Source organism: Lampris incognitus, chromosome 8, assembly GCF_029633865.1.
Source record: "Lampris incognitus isolate fLamInc1 chromosome 8, fLamInc1.hap2, whole genome shotgun sequence".
Classification (NCBI taxonomy): domain Eukaryota; kingdom Metazoa; phylum Chordata; class Actinopteri; order Lampriformes; family Lampridae; genus Lampris; species Lampris incognitus.
Genome location: NC_079218.1, coordinates 11,396,776 through 11,414,006, shown reverse-complemented (window position 1 = coordinate 11,414,006; position 17,231 = coordinate 11,396,776). Strand labels below are relative to the sequence as shown.

The following is a 17,231-nucleotide window of genomic DNA, read 5'->3' as shown; positions in this document are numbered from 1 at the left end:
CGCTCTCCAACAAGGAAAAGCTACACCGATTGATATCTGTGGTTATCTTTTTCATTTTTTACTTGAATCCTTCCTCTGAATGCCGCACTTCTTTTTTCTCTGGAGCATCAGAAAATGTTCTTGGACGCTTCTTAGGGTTTTCTGCCACAGCTTCCAAGCCTGGAAGCTGTGGCAGAAAACCCTGAAGACAAGCCAATTAGAGGAATGTGAACACTTTCGTCACGCGGCAAAACGATCACTGCTGTTTGACGTAAAATGCATCACACACGGTGCGCCAGCGCGGGAATGAAGCGCTGGAATGTCGCCACAGACACCAGATTTAAAACTGTGGTACACTGCGAAATACAGAGCGATGTACCTGGCAGCGATAGGCTAAGCATAACTGTGTGAACTTGTTTGGCAAGGACATTCATTTATATGTAGAAGTTCCACACTCAAGCTTTAAGTATTTCAGTGCTCATGATGGGGCTAAGCAGACTAGACATTCTCCACACTATGCTATGGCCTTTTCAGTTGTGCCAGTAGCTCAAGTCCTCACATCAGACTTGGTCTGGGATGCTGCTTCCAGCTTTGTGAGATTCAGCTTCACGAGATCAATAACTGCCATTTATTCGCTTACTCTCTCTCTTCTCGTCTATATTCTGTTATAAGCTCTTCATTTGTCCTACTGATTACGCTATTTTATGTCCTTAGTTCACTTATCACTAGATTCGCGACTTTTCTTATTCAAACGACTCTAGTGTTAGTGGGTAGCCTTTTCTTCTGGTCTATTTACTAGCTTCGAGGTTAGCCTAGCTTAGCAGTTAGCTTTATTGCATTTGCAGTCCAAGCAGCCCCTTTAAAAGCTCCGTTAGAGATGGGTTATACTACTAGAGAAACGTGTCCATGAGTTAGAGCAGCTTCTTTCAGCTAGGATTACGTTAAACGGGCACTCCAGATAGCCTTAGCCCCGGGCCTGACAGCAGACCTGCTACTGTTAGCACCAGCTCAGCCTCATCGGCAGATGCAACAGAGTTTGTCTCTGTCTGCTGGTGTGGGAGGGGGTTGTGTGACCTGGTCTGCAGTCACCTCCCATGCCAGCAAACTGGTTTTCACCCCTCACCAGCCCTGTTGGTAGTCTTACTGGCCAGCGTGCCTCTCCTGCTCCTGTTGACAGGGTAAAGCAATGCACGCTAGTGATAGGAGACTCCATTACCCACAATATCAGATTAGCTTTGCCAGCCTTGGTTCACTGTTTACCCGGGGCCAGAGTCTCCAACATAGAGGATAATCTTAGGGTGCTGGTATTATGGAGGGAGAATCAGGGAACACAGGCATACAGCACCACTACTTTCAGCAACATTTTCATTCATGTTGACACCAATAATGCTGGATGAAGCAATCAGAGATCCCAAAAGCCAGCCTAGTCAGGATGCTTGAGTTGGCCAGAGAGATGAGTTAGCATTGATTAATTGTCTCTGGTTCTTTACCCATGAGGGGCAGTGATGAGATGTATAGTAGGCTTACCTCAATGAACTGCTCACTGGCTTGTTACTGTAATGAGCAGGTATTTGGTTTAGTTGATAACTAGCGTTCTTTCTGGGGCCGCCCTTACCTGATGAACACAGACGGCATTCACCCTAGTGGGGATGGTGCCGCTCTTTTGTCTAGCAATATGTAGATAGCTGTCTATGTTTAGTTTGACACTAGGGACTTATCATTCAGCAGGCTGCAGGTGATTAGAGAGCCTGCTGGACTTAAATCTAGTGCAGATGTGGAGTCAACTAGTTTAGTTAATGTGTCTAGTCAGGGAATTTCTCATAGTATAGATTATCAGACTGACATCTTGGTCTATAACATTGATACTGTCTCCCTTCCCTGCTGCATTGCTCCCAAGTTCTCCTCTCCTAAATGTGTGAATCACAATAATCTAATCATTTCTACCACCGGCGGTGGTGAAATGTGCAATGAAGCACCTAATAATCTACAGAACCAAACATCTAATGTTATCAAAAGTGTGACCACATATCGTTCAAAGCATAGGTCTTCAAAATTGTCAACTAATAATACAAGGCATCTAATTTCAATTAATATTGCATCGAGTGGTAGTGCTGCAGTTCTGCCTACTACTTATGACTGCGACAAGTTGCCTAAATTGGTTTTATAAATGTCAGAGCACTGTCTACCAAAGCCCTACTAATAAACGATCTGATTCTTTAATGTAGTTTTGATGACTGGATTATGTGAAACATGGCTGAAACCAAATATTTTCCTTCCCTTAAATTAAGCTTCCCCATCTGACTATACTTACGCCCATGTAACTCAGGCAAATAAACAAGATGGGGGTGTCACCTTGATATACAAGTCTATTTTCAATTGAACTTCTAAAGTTGAAACTAAATTCAAACAATTTGAGGCTCTTATTCTAAGTCCATCTCCCTCAGCCATGAACAGACTCTGCTCAGTCCACATTGTGATATTCTATCGGCCTCCTGACCCTTACAATTTCTTGAAGAATTAGGAGAATTTGTCTCAGGTCTTGTTACTCATTCTGATGAGATTCTAATTCTTGGTGATTTCAATATTCATCTGAATAAGGCTGCTGATCCTCTAAGTAAAGCCTTTCTGGTGCTTGCTGATACTTTTGGGTTCGCTCAGTTTGTTCAAGAGTCTACAGTGGTAACGCCCTTGATTTGGTTTTATCTAAAGGGATGGCTGTTTCTGATCTGTCTTGCCAACCACATCTGCTGTGTCAGATCATTTTATCATAAAATTTGAAGCATCACTGGCCTGTCCTGTTAATGTCGGCACAGATGTAATTGCCACTCACCACATTGGTCCATCCACTGTAACTGAATTTGGCCAGGAGCTGCCTGAAGCCTTGGCTCCTTTCACTGTAGAGACAGACTGTTGAAAATCTCACTAGCAACATAAATGTGGCCCTCTCCAGTCTCCTCGATTCAGTTGCACCTCTCACTACCACAGCTAGGTGACTAAAGAGGCCTGCACCCTGGTTTAACAAAGAGACATGCTCTTAAACAGACTAGCAGGACACTGGATTAATGATTTGAACATGGACAGATCAGTGCAGTCTCTGATGTATTTGGGGAGGAAGTTCCAGAGGGCGGGGGGCAGCTAAGGAGAAGGCTCTGTCGCCCCAGGTTTGGTGCTTGGTCCTGTTTGGTAGATACATGAGTTTGGCATCGGAGCAGAGAAGGCTGCAGGAAGGACTATGGTAGTGGAGCAGGTCGGTGAGGTGGGAGGCGGCCTGCTTATTGAGGAAAATGTGAGTGAGGAGAAGAACTTGGAATTGGGATCCGTTGTGGGACAAGGAGCCAGCGGAGGTTCTGGAGGACAGGAGGCATGTGGCCACGGGAGTCACATCACTCTCTTTCAATGTTGTATCCTTCTCTCCCTCTGATGTGTGAGTAATGCTTTTCTTGTCTCTTCTGCCGCGTATGTGAATGGTGTGATGTGAGTCTCCCCTGTGTGCACGAGTAGTCTGTCCTGTCAGGTCTACATGGTGATGGTGGTTGCATTGCTCAGGTCTTAGGCTGGCATCTGTACACCGCTTGGCATCCTCCTCATCACATTCTTCATATATCTTATAAATCCATTATAATTCTGTTATCCTCTTTCAGTGTGTTATTCTGTAAATTGTGTTCGATTCTGTCAACACAACATCCATTGCACATTGTCGGTCTTGGGAGAGAGATCCCTCCTCTGCTGCTCTCCCTGAGGTTTCTTCCTACTTTTCCTCCCCGTTAAAGGTTTTATTTAGGGAGTTGTTCCTTATCTGATGCGAGGGTCTAAGGACAGGATGTTGTGTTGCTGTAAAGCCCCTTGAGGCAAATTTGTAATTTGTGATATCGGGCTACACAAATAAAACTGACTTGACTCTTTCACAAGGCGACCTTAAAATAAAGATGTCACCTCATTCAGTTCTCCGCCATAGTTGCCAAGGACAATTACCCAAAACAAAACAAAACAAAACAAAACAACACAAACAATAGGCTGAGGTAGCAGACTTGAATGAAAGCGTATTGCACTACCCGGTACTACTTCAGCAGTAGTGCCGGGTGTGCTTCGGTAATGGCTCCTCGTCCTTGACTATCAAGATTGAAAAACAGAACAGAGACATGAACCCTGATGGAATTTAAATATATATTTTTTTCATGGCGGATGGTTTGGAAGAGAGATACCAAAGGACATGATGGAGCCACAACCTCTCCGGTTCAGGTCAGAGATGAAGTTAATACTAGTCTGACAGCGAACAGCACCACCCTCGTCTGAAACCAGAACTCATTTCATCTCTCGTCTCGCCTGGTCTCCCGGCACACCCTCCCTCTGGTTCAGCGCCATGTAAACAAGTGCTATACGCGGCAATATTGGCAGAGGTCCCGCCGGGTTCCTTTGTGTAACCGAGATAGAAATATATCATTACAGGGCGAGGGCTGAGGGGATCCGACGGGCAGAGAAACGGAGAAATAAGAATACTGGGATAAGGTGTCCATCGACCACACGTGAACGGGCGACGGACCGCTCCGGTTGCTCCGCGGGTAATGTAATCTTTCGTATTCCCCAAAATCCCACACCAATATGTCACAATTGGCGTTTATTCCCAGCATGGAAATGCCGCGATCTGATGGCTTTTCACACGACCCATACCATCATCCCTCCATCGAGACGATGAGCAGGTACAGACAAACACACATGGCACGTTCGTCGCCCTGCATGTGCACTGCATGGTGTGCCCTTTGCCTCTGATGACGCGGTATTTATTTTAGTTGTGCATAGGCGCTACGCAGAACAATTATTTGTCATGTGTACTACTACTACTACTACTACTACTACTACTACTACTACTACTACTACTTTCGACTGCTCCCGTTAGGGGGCGCCACAGCGGATCATCCGTTTCCATCTCTTCCTGTCCTCTGCATCTTCCTCTGTCACACCAGCCACCTGCATGTCCTCCCTCCCCACATCCATAAACCTCCTCTTTGGCCTTCCTCTTCTCCTCTTCCCTGGCAGCTCCATATTCAGCATCCTTCTCCCAATATACCCAGCATCTCTCCTCCACACATGTCCAAGCCGTCTACTGAACTTGAGAAACAGACAGGAATAAGTGACTGACGGTGAAACCAAGCAGGAGAACTGGTCTACGTCTCTCTATTATCTGTCCAATGACCACGCTAAGATTTTTGTGTGGCTCCTCTGCCAGCCAATCGGTGTGTTTACATTCAAGATGAAAATTGGATTTTAATCCGATTAAAGGCAATAATTATGTTAGTGCAACTGCCACGTAAACACCTTGCTCGAACCGATCTTCATCACGTTAAGATCGAAACTGATGCAAGAACAATGCTACCGGCGCAGCAGGACTTATCATCAATCATCCGCTTTGCTGTGGTTTGTATTCATTCAGGGCTCTTCTGGAGAAAAGGTTGGCCACATGCATCAAGAAGTAGCCTCCGGGTGGTGTGGCAGTCTATTCCGTTGCCTACCAACATGGGGATCGCCAGTTCGAATCCCCGTGTTACCTCCGGCTTGGTGGGCGTGATCCTCCCACACGCTACGTCCCCCTGGTGAAACTCCTCACCGTCAGGTGAAAAGAGGCGGCTGGCGACTCCACATGTATGGGAGGAGGCATGTGGTAGTCTACAGCCCTCCCCGGATCGGCAGAGGGGGTGGAGCAGCGACCGGGATGGCTCGGAAGAGTGGAGTAATCGGCCGGATACAATTGGGGAGAAAAAGGAGGAAAAAATTCCCCCCCCAAAAAAAAGCTACAGCCAAAGAACAACATGGCAATTGGTGGTAAAAATGGAGGTGCTTAATATCCTAAAGTTAAAAAAAAAGTTATTTCCAAAAACTATCGATCACAGCATTGGAAGCCAAGTTCCAGCCCACATTTGATTATTGAAGAGATTGCTTTATTGCAATCGCGTGTACACACCATCCCCTTAATTCGATTATTCATAGTGATCAGATGATTGACTGCATGTAAACACAGCCAGTGGTCTGCTTGTGGACAAGTCTCCTTGCTGCCACTGCACTTCACACCTCTCACCACTAGTGTCCAGGCTGGTTCTCAGGGGGGGTGTCTGGATCTGATCTTACTCAAAGGGTCTTACTCCCTATAATTTGTCATCAGCGACGACGTCAACACTGAAGATCTTCAGGCGACACTAACAAATACTGTTTTTGCATCATTTGTGTGTCTTCTCTCACTGAAATGTGAAACTGTAAATTCTCATCCATCCATTATCCAAACCATCCATCCATCCATCCATTGTCCAAACCATCCATCCATCCATCCATCTATCCATCCATCCATCCATCCATTATCCAAACCATCCATCCATCCATCCATCCATCCATCCATCCATCCATTATCCAAACCATCCATCCATCCAGCCATTCATCCATTATCCAAACCATCCATCCATCCATCCATCCATCCATTGTCCAAACCATCCATCCATCCATCCATCCATCCATCCATCCATCCATTGTCCAAACCATCCATCCATCCATCCATCCATCCATCCATCCATTGTCCAAACCATCCATCCATCCATCCATTCATCCATTATCCAAACCATCCATCCATCCATCCATTATCCAAACCATCCATCCATCCATTATCCAAACCATCCATCCATCCATTGTCCAAACCATCCATCCATCCAGCCATTCATCCATTATCCAAACCATCCATCCATCCATCCATCCATCCATCCATCCATCCATCCATCCATCCATCCATCCATTATCCAAACCATCCATCCATCCATCCATTAGCCAAACCGCTTATCCTGCTCTCAGGGTCACGGGGATGCTGGAGCCTATCCCAGCAGTCATTGGGCGGCAGGTGGGGAGACACCCTGGACAGGCCGCCAGCCCATCACAGGGCCCACACACACACACACACACACACACACACACACACACACACACACACACGTTTGCTTGGTATCCTGCCTTTAACAAGTGGGTCCGTGTGTGTGTGTGTGTGTGTGTGTGTGTGTGTTTTACATCTCACAGCCACATGCTAAGCAGGCCAGCTGGCTGCAGCAAACCCTCCCTAGTGTGAATGTGGTGTAAAGAAGCCCTTGTTGTGTTATTGTGAACATGCCAATCACACACCTCTTCCTGGACAGCCCGGCTTGGCCTGAACCGACTGTGCCGAATATGTCTAGAACAAGCGTAACACAAAGTGGATAGAGAACTACTAATCCGTACAGACACGTGGTTGCAAAGACAAACAAAGTGTAGCTTCAGGTGCGAAGTGGTGACAAAAGAAATTACAGAAAAATATTACAAAAAAAAAACAAAACAAAAAAAAACAAAAGACGAGAAATCAACACTGAGATCACGACACATTTGTTTACATTGGAAATGATTCCCGGAGCTTTTTCCAGCACCGTGAGGCATTCGGGGGTATCATGAAATCCACTGGGAAAAAGACGGCAAATTCATCTTAATTCTTTCTGGGGTCGGCGTGAGAGGAACTAAGAATAACGTGAACGTCGGGGGGGGGGGCATTTCTGAGGCGGTGCTGTGGCGCTCTAACAAGCGGCATACATACAGTGTCTTGCAAAGCACCATCAAACTCTCAACCAAATAAAAGAGGCATGAGGACTGCCTGAAGGTTTTCAAACTGTGAGCATCCAGGTAGCATGGCGGTCAATTCCATTGCCTACCAACAAGGGGATCGCCGGTTCGAATCCCCATGTCACCTACGGCATGGTCAGGTGTCCCTATACAGACACAATTGGCTGTGTGGTGGGAAATTGGATGTGGGGTATGTGTCCTGGTTGCTGCACTAGCGCCTCCTCTGGTCAGTCGGGGTGCCTGTTCAGGGGGGAGGGGGAACTGGGGGGGAATAGCGTGATCCTCCCACGTGCTACGCCCCCCTGGTGAAACTCCTCACTGTCAGCTGAAAAGAAGCGGCTGGTGACTCCACATGTATCGGAGGAGGCATGTGGTAGTCTGCAGCCCTCCCCCCCCTGGACCGGCAGAGGAGGGTGGAGCAGCGACTGGGACGGCTCGGAAGAGTGGGGTAATTGGCCAAGTACAACTGCGGAGACAGTTTTCAAACTGTGAGCAAAGTCGCCATTAATTGGCGGTTATCTTCTTCCTTATGACAGTGTGCAGTTAGATAGCAGGCTAAGCTGTGTGAGAGGAAGGCAGACGGAGGAAGAGTTGTCTTCCTTCTTCCAGGGGACAATAAATTGAACTGAATTGAATTGAATTCGGCGAGAGCCTAAACATCAGATGAAACAACACCAATGTCAGATCCTCTAATCTGACATTTGTAGAAAGTCCCAACGCCTTTTTCATTCGGTACGAGGGACACCCTGGCGAGAAAGTACATAGAGACAGATTAAAAGTAACTCCACAGTATATGGGTTTTCTTTTTTATATCATTCTGTTCACCTTAGCTATTAAAGTGTATTAGTTTACATGAATTTATAGACAAAATCTGTCCTTTTATCTTTGATTTATTGAAGTGCAATAAAACTGTTACGGAGGAAAACTGGAAGCAGCACGTATAAGGCTGCAGAGAGAAGTACGGCATCAGGCCCAAATGAGAGCCAACGTCTCCTCTCGAGGTCACATCGTAAAGCACCATGTCTCCTGCTGTCTGGTACCGTTCTGCAGTAAAACAGATTGCCATTAGCAGAGATGTCCAGTCTACATTCCCGGGTTGGCTTCCAGTTAGAGGCTCCTTCCCCATTAGCAGGCTACTGGTATAATCCTGCGTGTAGAACGACTTGCTCTGCTAATTTGAACTCCTTGTTCGACAAGCTCCGGGCATACTTGTCGAACCTCCTGAATTTCCCCTTTTTTGTACCACTTTACAATAAGCCATACTTTATAAAGGGTTACTGAGCACTTTATTAATGCTGACAACTAATTTATTCATTTGTTATAAGTAGTAACGTGTTATACCGCATTAATATCATAACTTTTTGGGTTGCCAGGTTGGGAGCCCACATGAGGAGTCTTCATAGACATTCTCTGAAACCACATGAGTGGATGAAGATAGCCAAACTTCACTAATCCCTACCTAACCTTGACCCGAAACTTAACCACAGTAGTTGTAGTTGCAGTCACTACTGTGAAAATGGACCATCGCATATGTATTGCACTGCATTTTCAAGTTATGTTATTTGGACATTGCTTGCTGAGAATGCGAATCTGCAGTCCTCACTGGTCACATGGTTTCTGAGAGAATGTCCACGGAGACTCTTGTATTGATAAAATGTGGGCTCCCAACCTGGCAACCCCTCTCATCTCTTCATCAGCCGCTTCTCCGGGGTCAGGTCGTGGTGGCAGCAAGCTAAGTAGGGCATTCCAGACGCCCCTCTCCCCAGCAGCACCCTCCAGCTCCTCCTGGGAGATCCCAAGGCATTCCCAGGCCAGATTGGACATGCGGTCCCTCCAGCGAGTTCTGGGTCTACCCCAGGGTGTCATCCCAGTTAGACGTACCCAGAAAACCTCCAAAGGAAGGTGCCCAGGAGGCATCCTAATCAGATGGCCGAACCACCTTAACTGGCTCCTTTCGACACAGAGGAGCAGAGGCTCTACTCCGAGCTCCCTCTGGATGTCCGACCTCCTCACCGTATCTCTAAGGCCGAGCCCAGACATCCTACGGAGGAAACCCATTTCAGCCGCTTGTATCCGCGATCTCACCCTTTCAGTCATTACCCCAAGCTCATGACCATAGGTGAGGGTTAGAATGAAGATTGACTGGTAAATTGAGAGCTTTGCCTTCCGGCTCAGCTCCCTCTTCACCACAACGGTCCGATACAACGTCCGCATTGCTGCTGATGCTGCACCAATCCGCCTATCAAGCTCCTGCTCCATCCTACCCTCACTCGTGAACAAGACCTGACTTGTAGCAACTGCCGCGGTACCCCATATTCCCGCAGTACTCCCCACAGAGTGCCCCGGGGTACACGGTCATAAGCCTTCTCCAAGTCCACAAAACACATGTAGACTGGCTGGTCAGACTCCCATGCCTCCCTCAGCACTTCTACAAGGGTAAAGAGTTGGTCCGTTGTTCCACAGCCCGGACAGAATCCGCATCGTTCCTCCCGGATCCGAGGTTCGACAATCGGTCAGAGCCTCCTTTCCAGCACCCTAGAGTAGACGTTCCCAGGGAGGCCGAGCAGTGTGACGCCCCGATAATTGCAGCGCACCCTCCGGTCCCCTTATTTATTAATGTTTTAAAATAGCTTTTCACTGACTTGTAACACATGAATAAATGAGTTATTAAAACGAATAAAGCGACCACTTAAAGACCCTTTACAGAATATGCTTTACTGTAAAGGGGTACCCAGTTGGTTACTGGGGGCTTATTTAGTTGTTTTCATGTGTAAAAAAAAAAAAGAAAAAGAAAAAATGACCAGAATGCAAGAATCAAAGTTTGTGATAATCACATTTCTGGCCATCTTATTTGGCCAAAGTCCTGGTTTTCGAAACCCCACCGTGGTTTAGAAAATATCCCGATTTCTCGGGTCTCAAGGTTGCCAGGTATGTCTCTTGGCTTTCCTGACAGGGTGAAATAAATCACAGTACTCTGCAAACGCTGGGAGTTGTTCTAAAAATGAACAAAGAGAAACAAATTACATTACAAGAGGCTCTCATTGTCTGTCATCCTGCCGTAACACCGCAATGTCGCTACAAACAACAGCACATGTAAACTGCTGAGGTTAGCAAGAGCCTAGGCTGATCTGAGACACCAGCGGACAATGTCTAGCATATGAGACATTCCCCAAATGACGCTGATAGATAATGAGAGGTTCCCTGTGGTGAAGGCAGGGAAAACATCCCCGGTCCAGGCAGTCTAAATACCCATCACAAAGTCAATTTACCACATTTACATTTGGGATGTGAAACAGCTGGCGGCTCATTAAGTTTCATTTACTTATTGGATGCCCTCCAATAAGAATGGAGAGTTTTCACAACGGCAGGTTCGCCTCTTAAAATTTCACTCGCTCCAAACTAAGTGATAACAATCACATAACTGTGCAAGCTTTCGTTTTAGTCGTGTCAAATTCGTTTGTCAAGTCCTGAATTGCAGTGAAGGTCTCGGAGGGCTTCACATTCACACACTGAGAAACAGATAAGCTGATGAGGTATCAGAGTATATACAGTATATATGTATATACACTACCGTTCAAAAGTTTGGGATCACCCAAACAATTTCGTGTTTTCCATGAAAAGTCACACTTATTCACCACCATATGTTGTGAAATGAATAGAAAATAGAGTCAAGATATTGACAAGGTTAGAAATAATGATTTGTATTTGAAATAAGATTTTTTTTACATCAAACTTTGCTTTCGTCAAAGAATCCTCCATTTGCAGCAATTACAGCATTGCAGACCTTTGGCATTCTAGCTGTTAATTTGTTGAGGTAATCTGGAGAAATTGCACCCCACGCTTCCAGAAGCAGCTCCCACAAGTTGGATTGGTTGGATGGGCACTTCTTTGAGCAGATTGAGTTTCTGGAGCATCACATTTGTGGGGTCAATTAAACGCTCAAAATGGCCAGAAAAAGAGAACTTTCATCTGAAACTCGACAGTCTATTCTTGTTCTTAGAAATGAAGGCTATTCCATGTGAGAAATTGCTAAGAAATTGAAGATTTCCTACACCGGTGTGTACTACTCCCTTCAGAGGACAGCACAAACAGGCTCTAACAGGTACTATTTAATGAAGATGCCAGTTGGGGACCTGTGAGGCGTCTGTTTCTCAAACTAGAGACTCTAATGTACTTATCTTCTTGCTCAGTTGTGCAACGCGGCCTCCCACTTCTTTTTCTACTCTGGTTAGAGCCTGTTTGTGCTGTCCTCTGAAGGGAGTAGTACACACCGGTGTAGGAAATCTTCAATTTCTTAGCAATTTCTCACATGGAATAGCCTTCATTTCTAAGAACAAGAATAGACTGTCGAGTTTCAGATGAAAGTTCTCTTTTTCTGGCCATTTTGAGCGTTTAATTGACCCCACAAATGTGATGCTCCAGAAACTCAATCTGCTCAAAGAAGTGCCCATCCAACCAATCCAACTTGTGGGAGCTGCTTCTGGAAGCGTGGGGTGCAATTTCTCCAGATTACCTCAACAAATTAACAGCTAGAATGCCAAAGGTCTGCAATGCTGTAATTGCTGCAAATGGAGGATTCTTTGACGAAAGCAAAGTTTGATGTAAAAAAAATCTTATTTCAAATACAAATCATTATTTCTAACCTTGTCAATGTCTTGACTCTATTTTCTATTCATTTCACAACATATGGTGGTGAATAAGTGTGACTTTTCATGGAAAACACAAAATTGTTTGGGTGATCCCAAACTTTTGAACGGTAGTGTATATACACACATATATACGTATGTATATATACACAGTATATAATATATATATATATATATAAATGTGTACAGAGACAAGCTTGCATCTTAATGTGTCTGTCTGTCTATCTATCTATCTATCTATCTATCTATCTATCTATCTATCTATCTATCTATCTATCTATCTATCTATCTATCTATCTATCTGTCTGTCTGTCTGTCTGTCTGTCTGTCTATCTGTCTATCTATCTATCTATCTATCTATCTATCTATCTATCTATCTATCTATCTATCTATCTATCTATCTATCTATCTATCTATCTATCTATCTATCTAAGACAGCAATGGATGACACCATCTATCATTAGATCCTTGATCCCCCCCCCCCACTGTTTTTCTCCTTAATTTTACCCGGCCAATTACCCCACTATTCCGAGCCGTTCCGGTTGCTTCTCCGCCCCCTCTGCCGATCCGGGGAGGGCTGCAGACTACCACATGCCTCCTCCGATACATGTGCAGTCGCCAGCCGCTTCTTTTCACCTGAGTTTCGCCAGGGGGATGTAGCGCATGGGTGGATCACGCTATCCCCCCCCTCCAGTTCCTCCTCCCCCCTGAATAGGTGCCACGACAGACCAGAGGAGGGGCTAGTGCAGCAACCAGGACACATACCCACATCCGGCTTCCCACCCGCAGACACGGCCAATTGTGTCAGTAGGGACGCCCGACCAGGCCGGAGGTAACGTGGGGATTCGAACCGGAGAGCCCCGTGTTGGTAGGCAACAGAATAGACCGCTATGCCACCTGGACGCCCCAGATCTTCGATTTAAATGAGAAGAAACTCCATCGATAAAAATATTCACGGTGGTGGTGGTGGTGGTGGGGGCGATAAACCTCAGAAAGAGCATCGGAGGGAGGATTCCTCTCCCAGGATGGCTAGAGATGCCGGGTGGGCAAGGTAGACATCTCAGTTAACAGATGTAACGATTATGCTATGATCTTAGACAGGAATCATATAATTGCTCAACACTGCGTCTTAAAAATTCTACCTCTCATTCCCTACTCTCTTTCTTCTTGCTTAGAGTTCGAGCCCTTTCAAACTGGCAAATGGATTTGCAGTTTGTTTCATCATGCCGTAAGTTTCCCCAAACCAAAACAACTGGGAGTCAATTTGAAAAGTTCTGCTAAACTGCTGATCTGTTCTACACAAAATCTGCCCCGCCATTCATTTTGCAGCTGCATCTGCACTTTTCCCCCTCAACAGCCACTCAGTCAGTGTAATCCCAACCAGGGTAATGTAAATGTAATCTGAACCAGGGTAATCTGAACCAGGGCAATCTGAACCATGGTAATCTGAACCAGGGTAATCTGACCCAAGGTAATCTGAACCAGGGCAATCTGAACCAGGGTAATCTGAACCAGGGCAATCTGACGGGAGGAAACCCACGCAGACACAGGGAGAACACGCAAACTCCACACAGAAAGGACCTGGGACGGCCTGGGGTTCGAACCCAGGACCTTGCTGCGGGGTAACAGTGCTAACCACTGGGCCCCCGTGCTCCAAAGACAAAAAGAAACCGTGTAATTTTCAAAACACCCGCAAAGGGTGGAAAGCACCCCTAACTGCGCTCCCAAGCAAACAGTGTCTCAGTGCTTCGGTGCCATTTGCCCGTATTTACATTAGGTAATATGCATAAATTTGGTGCAATATTGGCCCCTTCCTCTGCAAATAAGCCTCACTGCAATAAAAATCCAATTCACAAACGCCAGCGCTGATAGCCACACGCAGTAAAAGTGTAAATTATTAGCCTCTTTAGAGAGTTGGTGGTAACCGATGCCCAGACAGTGATCATGGCAGCAGTGATCGTAGCCAGGCGAAGGCATCGCCATGCCAGGCACGCTCGTGAGCGGGTATTTCACAGGAGAATATCACTTTCTGATTCAGCTGAGACCCATATCATTCACAGATACAGGCTGCCAGGTCAAAAACATTCTTGCCATACTTGATGAACATGCCCGCTGTGTTCTTGAGGCAAAGCCGCCATTTATGCTCTGCCACACGGATGATTAGTCAGAAGCAAAACAAGGGCAAATTGCACCCAGCTGCAAAACTTTATGGGCATGTTTACAGTGAAATATCATTAGCGCAATATCTTGTGTGAATCCGACCTCAACATATCAGATCAGATAATGGTTGCAAGTGGTGCTATCGGCGGCCGCAATCCATCCTTTGTGAACTCGCCTGTCAATACAGAGCGAGTAGAAAGAGAGAGACAGCCGCAGATAGAAGCTGATGAAAGAGCAGGGGGGGGGGATTAACGAATAATTACAATTAAGTTCTCTTTCAAATCACACACCTCAAGATATGAGTGGAAAGTAGTGTCCTTGCAGCTGCATTTATAACCTTTTTTTTTTCTTGAACGTAGCTTAACCATGTCATGTGATGTGATACTTCAGTACACTTCAACAACAAATATTACTGGGACCACCACAGAAAATTGCAGATGAACACTTAATATCCACATTACAGACACTACCATGGACTGTCCCTGTAACAAATTGGACACAATTTTGAACCCTGCCCATACACGGCGCAGCCATATACTAGGTTCTGACCCAGTCTTGTTTAATCTGCCATGTAGTTCATCATATTCACCTCTCGCTCCAGCTATTCAACCTCCAATCAGGGAGGTTTTACACCTGCAACAACAGGCGAAGGCGGTGAACTTCCCGCTAGAAGAGCAAATCAGCAGACACGGTGGTACCCGAGGACCTGATTAAGAACCGCTGATCTAAATCATGAAATGCTGTTTCCCCCCAAATGGATGTTTAGCCTCCTGTAATAGGATACATCAGTCCAACAAAATGAAAATGACTTTATGATGTCAAAGCCACGCCAACACTCAGTTCACTTCCTTTAACATCCAAGCACCCATCTCCCTTCACGGCACGATGAATATTAATATCAAGTTCGGCGTATCGCTTCACTGACATAAATGGGTCACTTTAAAGCTGAAATCTGCGATTCAATTATTAAACAATTATTTTACAATTAATTTACCCATCTGGATCATGGAGTCAGTTTAAAATGATACTAACTGCCATCTTTACCATGGTTGGAGACACTCTCCATATACTGCTGTTGAAATGTTTGACAGGGTAGGACAAACACCGGTGCAGCGGCGAACACGTTCCTACTCAAACAGGGAAAAAGACTGAAATATGATGCCGACGGCAATGACAACCAATATGACCGTACAATTGTGTTTCCATATAATCTGATGTAGTTTGTGATACTGTCTGTATTAGCTTTGGTCCCAGGATTGAAACGTGATGATGATGTGGCCATGCTTCTGTTGGATACACAATTAATATTTACTATACAACCGTGTTCCCATATAGTGTGATGTCGTCTGTAATACATTAGACCGTCTGTGTAAGCTTTGGTCCCAGGATCCATTTTTACAAGGGTGGGAACTGTTTACTGCTGAGCTCACGGCACACCAGCCACGATGGCTGCTGCACCTGGTTTGTAGTCCTGCTACACCTGGTTTGTAGTCCTGCTACACCTGGTTTGTAGTCCTCACTGCCAGAGGGCGAGACAGATCAGGGAAATCACAGATTTCAGCTTTATGGAAGCTTTGACATACTTAAGATTCAGTGACCTGACACTCCACCTTAGTTAATACTTGGTGTGCGTATCAGACCTCAGTACTGTGTACCGCGAGACTATATCTGCAGTCAAATACACAAGCTACGTACCTTTAACCTCTTTCTCGTTCCTGAACCAGCGCAGGTCTGCGGCCGGCTTGCTGCCCTGGGTGACACAGGTCAGAGTGATTTGGTCTCCCTCCAAGGCAGGCTTTGTTAAGCCATCAATCTCTGGCTTCTCTGGCACTCCTAGAGGACGGGAGGAGAATTACAAGACCGAAATTCACTTCAAGCACAGCAACAGTCCAACATCCATCAATTATCCAAGCCGCTTATCCTAATTAGGGTCGCGGGATGCTGGAGCTTGTCCCAGCAGTCATTGGGCGGTAGGCGGGGAGACACCCTATATACTTTATTGATACAGGTAGGGGAAGTCTCTATTGGCTTGCCCCGTACTTCGGGGCAAGCCAATAGAGACTTGCCCTGTACTTTGGGGCAAGCCAATAGAGACTTCCCCTTGGGTTGGGGGGCCGGGATCTGAATGGAGCCCCTTGGAGAAGGTAGGGATTCAGCCTTTTCAAGGACATTTCCCAGAGGGGCAGATTCTGACTGATAAGAAGGGCTGTCCCCTGACACCACCAGAATGACCCGCCATATCCCTCTTTCAACATGAGATTATAGATGTTTCCTGTGTTGTGTTGACCTTCCTGGCTTAACTGCGTGTGTGTGTGTGTGTGTGTGTGTCACCCTGACACAATCATACTCCTTATTGTTTGCACCCCTCTGCAAAAAAAAGATATAAACATGCCACTGTTAAAAAGATTCTGATATACACATCAATATTTGTGCTAATACACTTGATGTAGTTTTTGTTGATGAGGGGGACAGAAAAGTATACGTACTCGAAGTAGGCCGTGCCTTTCATTATACTTCGGAAGAAACTTTTTTGACAAAACTTCTGAAATATGAACCGCCGGTCCAGACATTTGAGTTTTAAGCGGCAGCTGCAGGTTTTCATGTTTGGTGGCGTAGGCCACGTTCACAGACCGGTGGGTAGAGGTTCACGGATGGTGGGTTCGACGAAGACAAGGGCCAAACAACTAGTGAGATATTGTTCGGTCTCAGCTATTATTGGCAGCTGCTCCATATGGAGAAGATGCCGCTTTCTCCATCCTTGAATGGAGGCTGGAAGTTTAGTTTTGTACATGCAAATGTTGTTGTCATGCTAACACTCGTGACACGATA

General features: G+C 45.9%; 1 protein-coding gene across 1 annotated transcript in view; it reads right to left on the bottom strand.

Moving 5' to 3' along the window:
* Nucleotides 1–17,231, bottom strand: part of LOC130117086 (cell adhesion molecule 2-like) — a 125,137-nt gene that overhangs the window by 67,683 nt on the left and 40,223 nt on the right. The window contains exon 4 of the mRNA XM_056285235.1: nt 16,098–16,235. Within this exon, the coding sequence (XP_056141210.1) occupies nt 16,098–16,235 (138 nt within the window). The remainder of the gene's footprint in view (nt 1–16,097; nt 16,236–17,231) is intronic.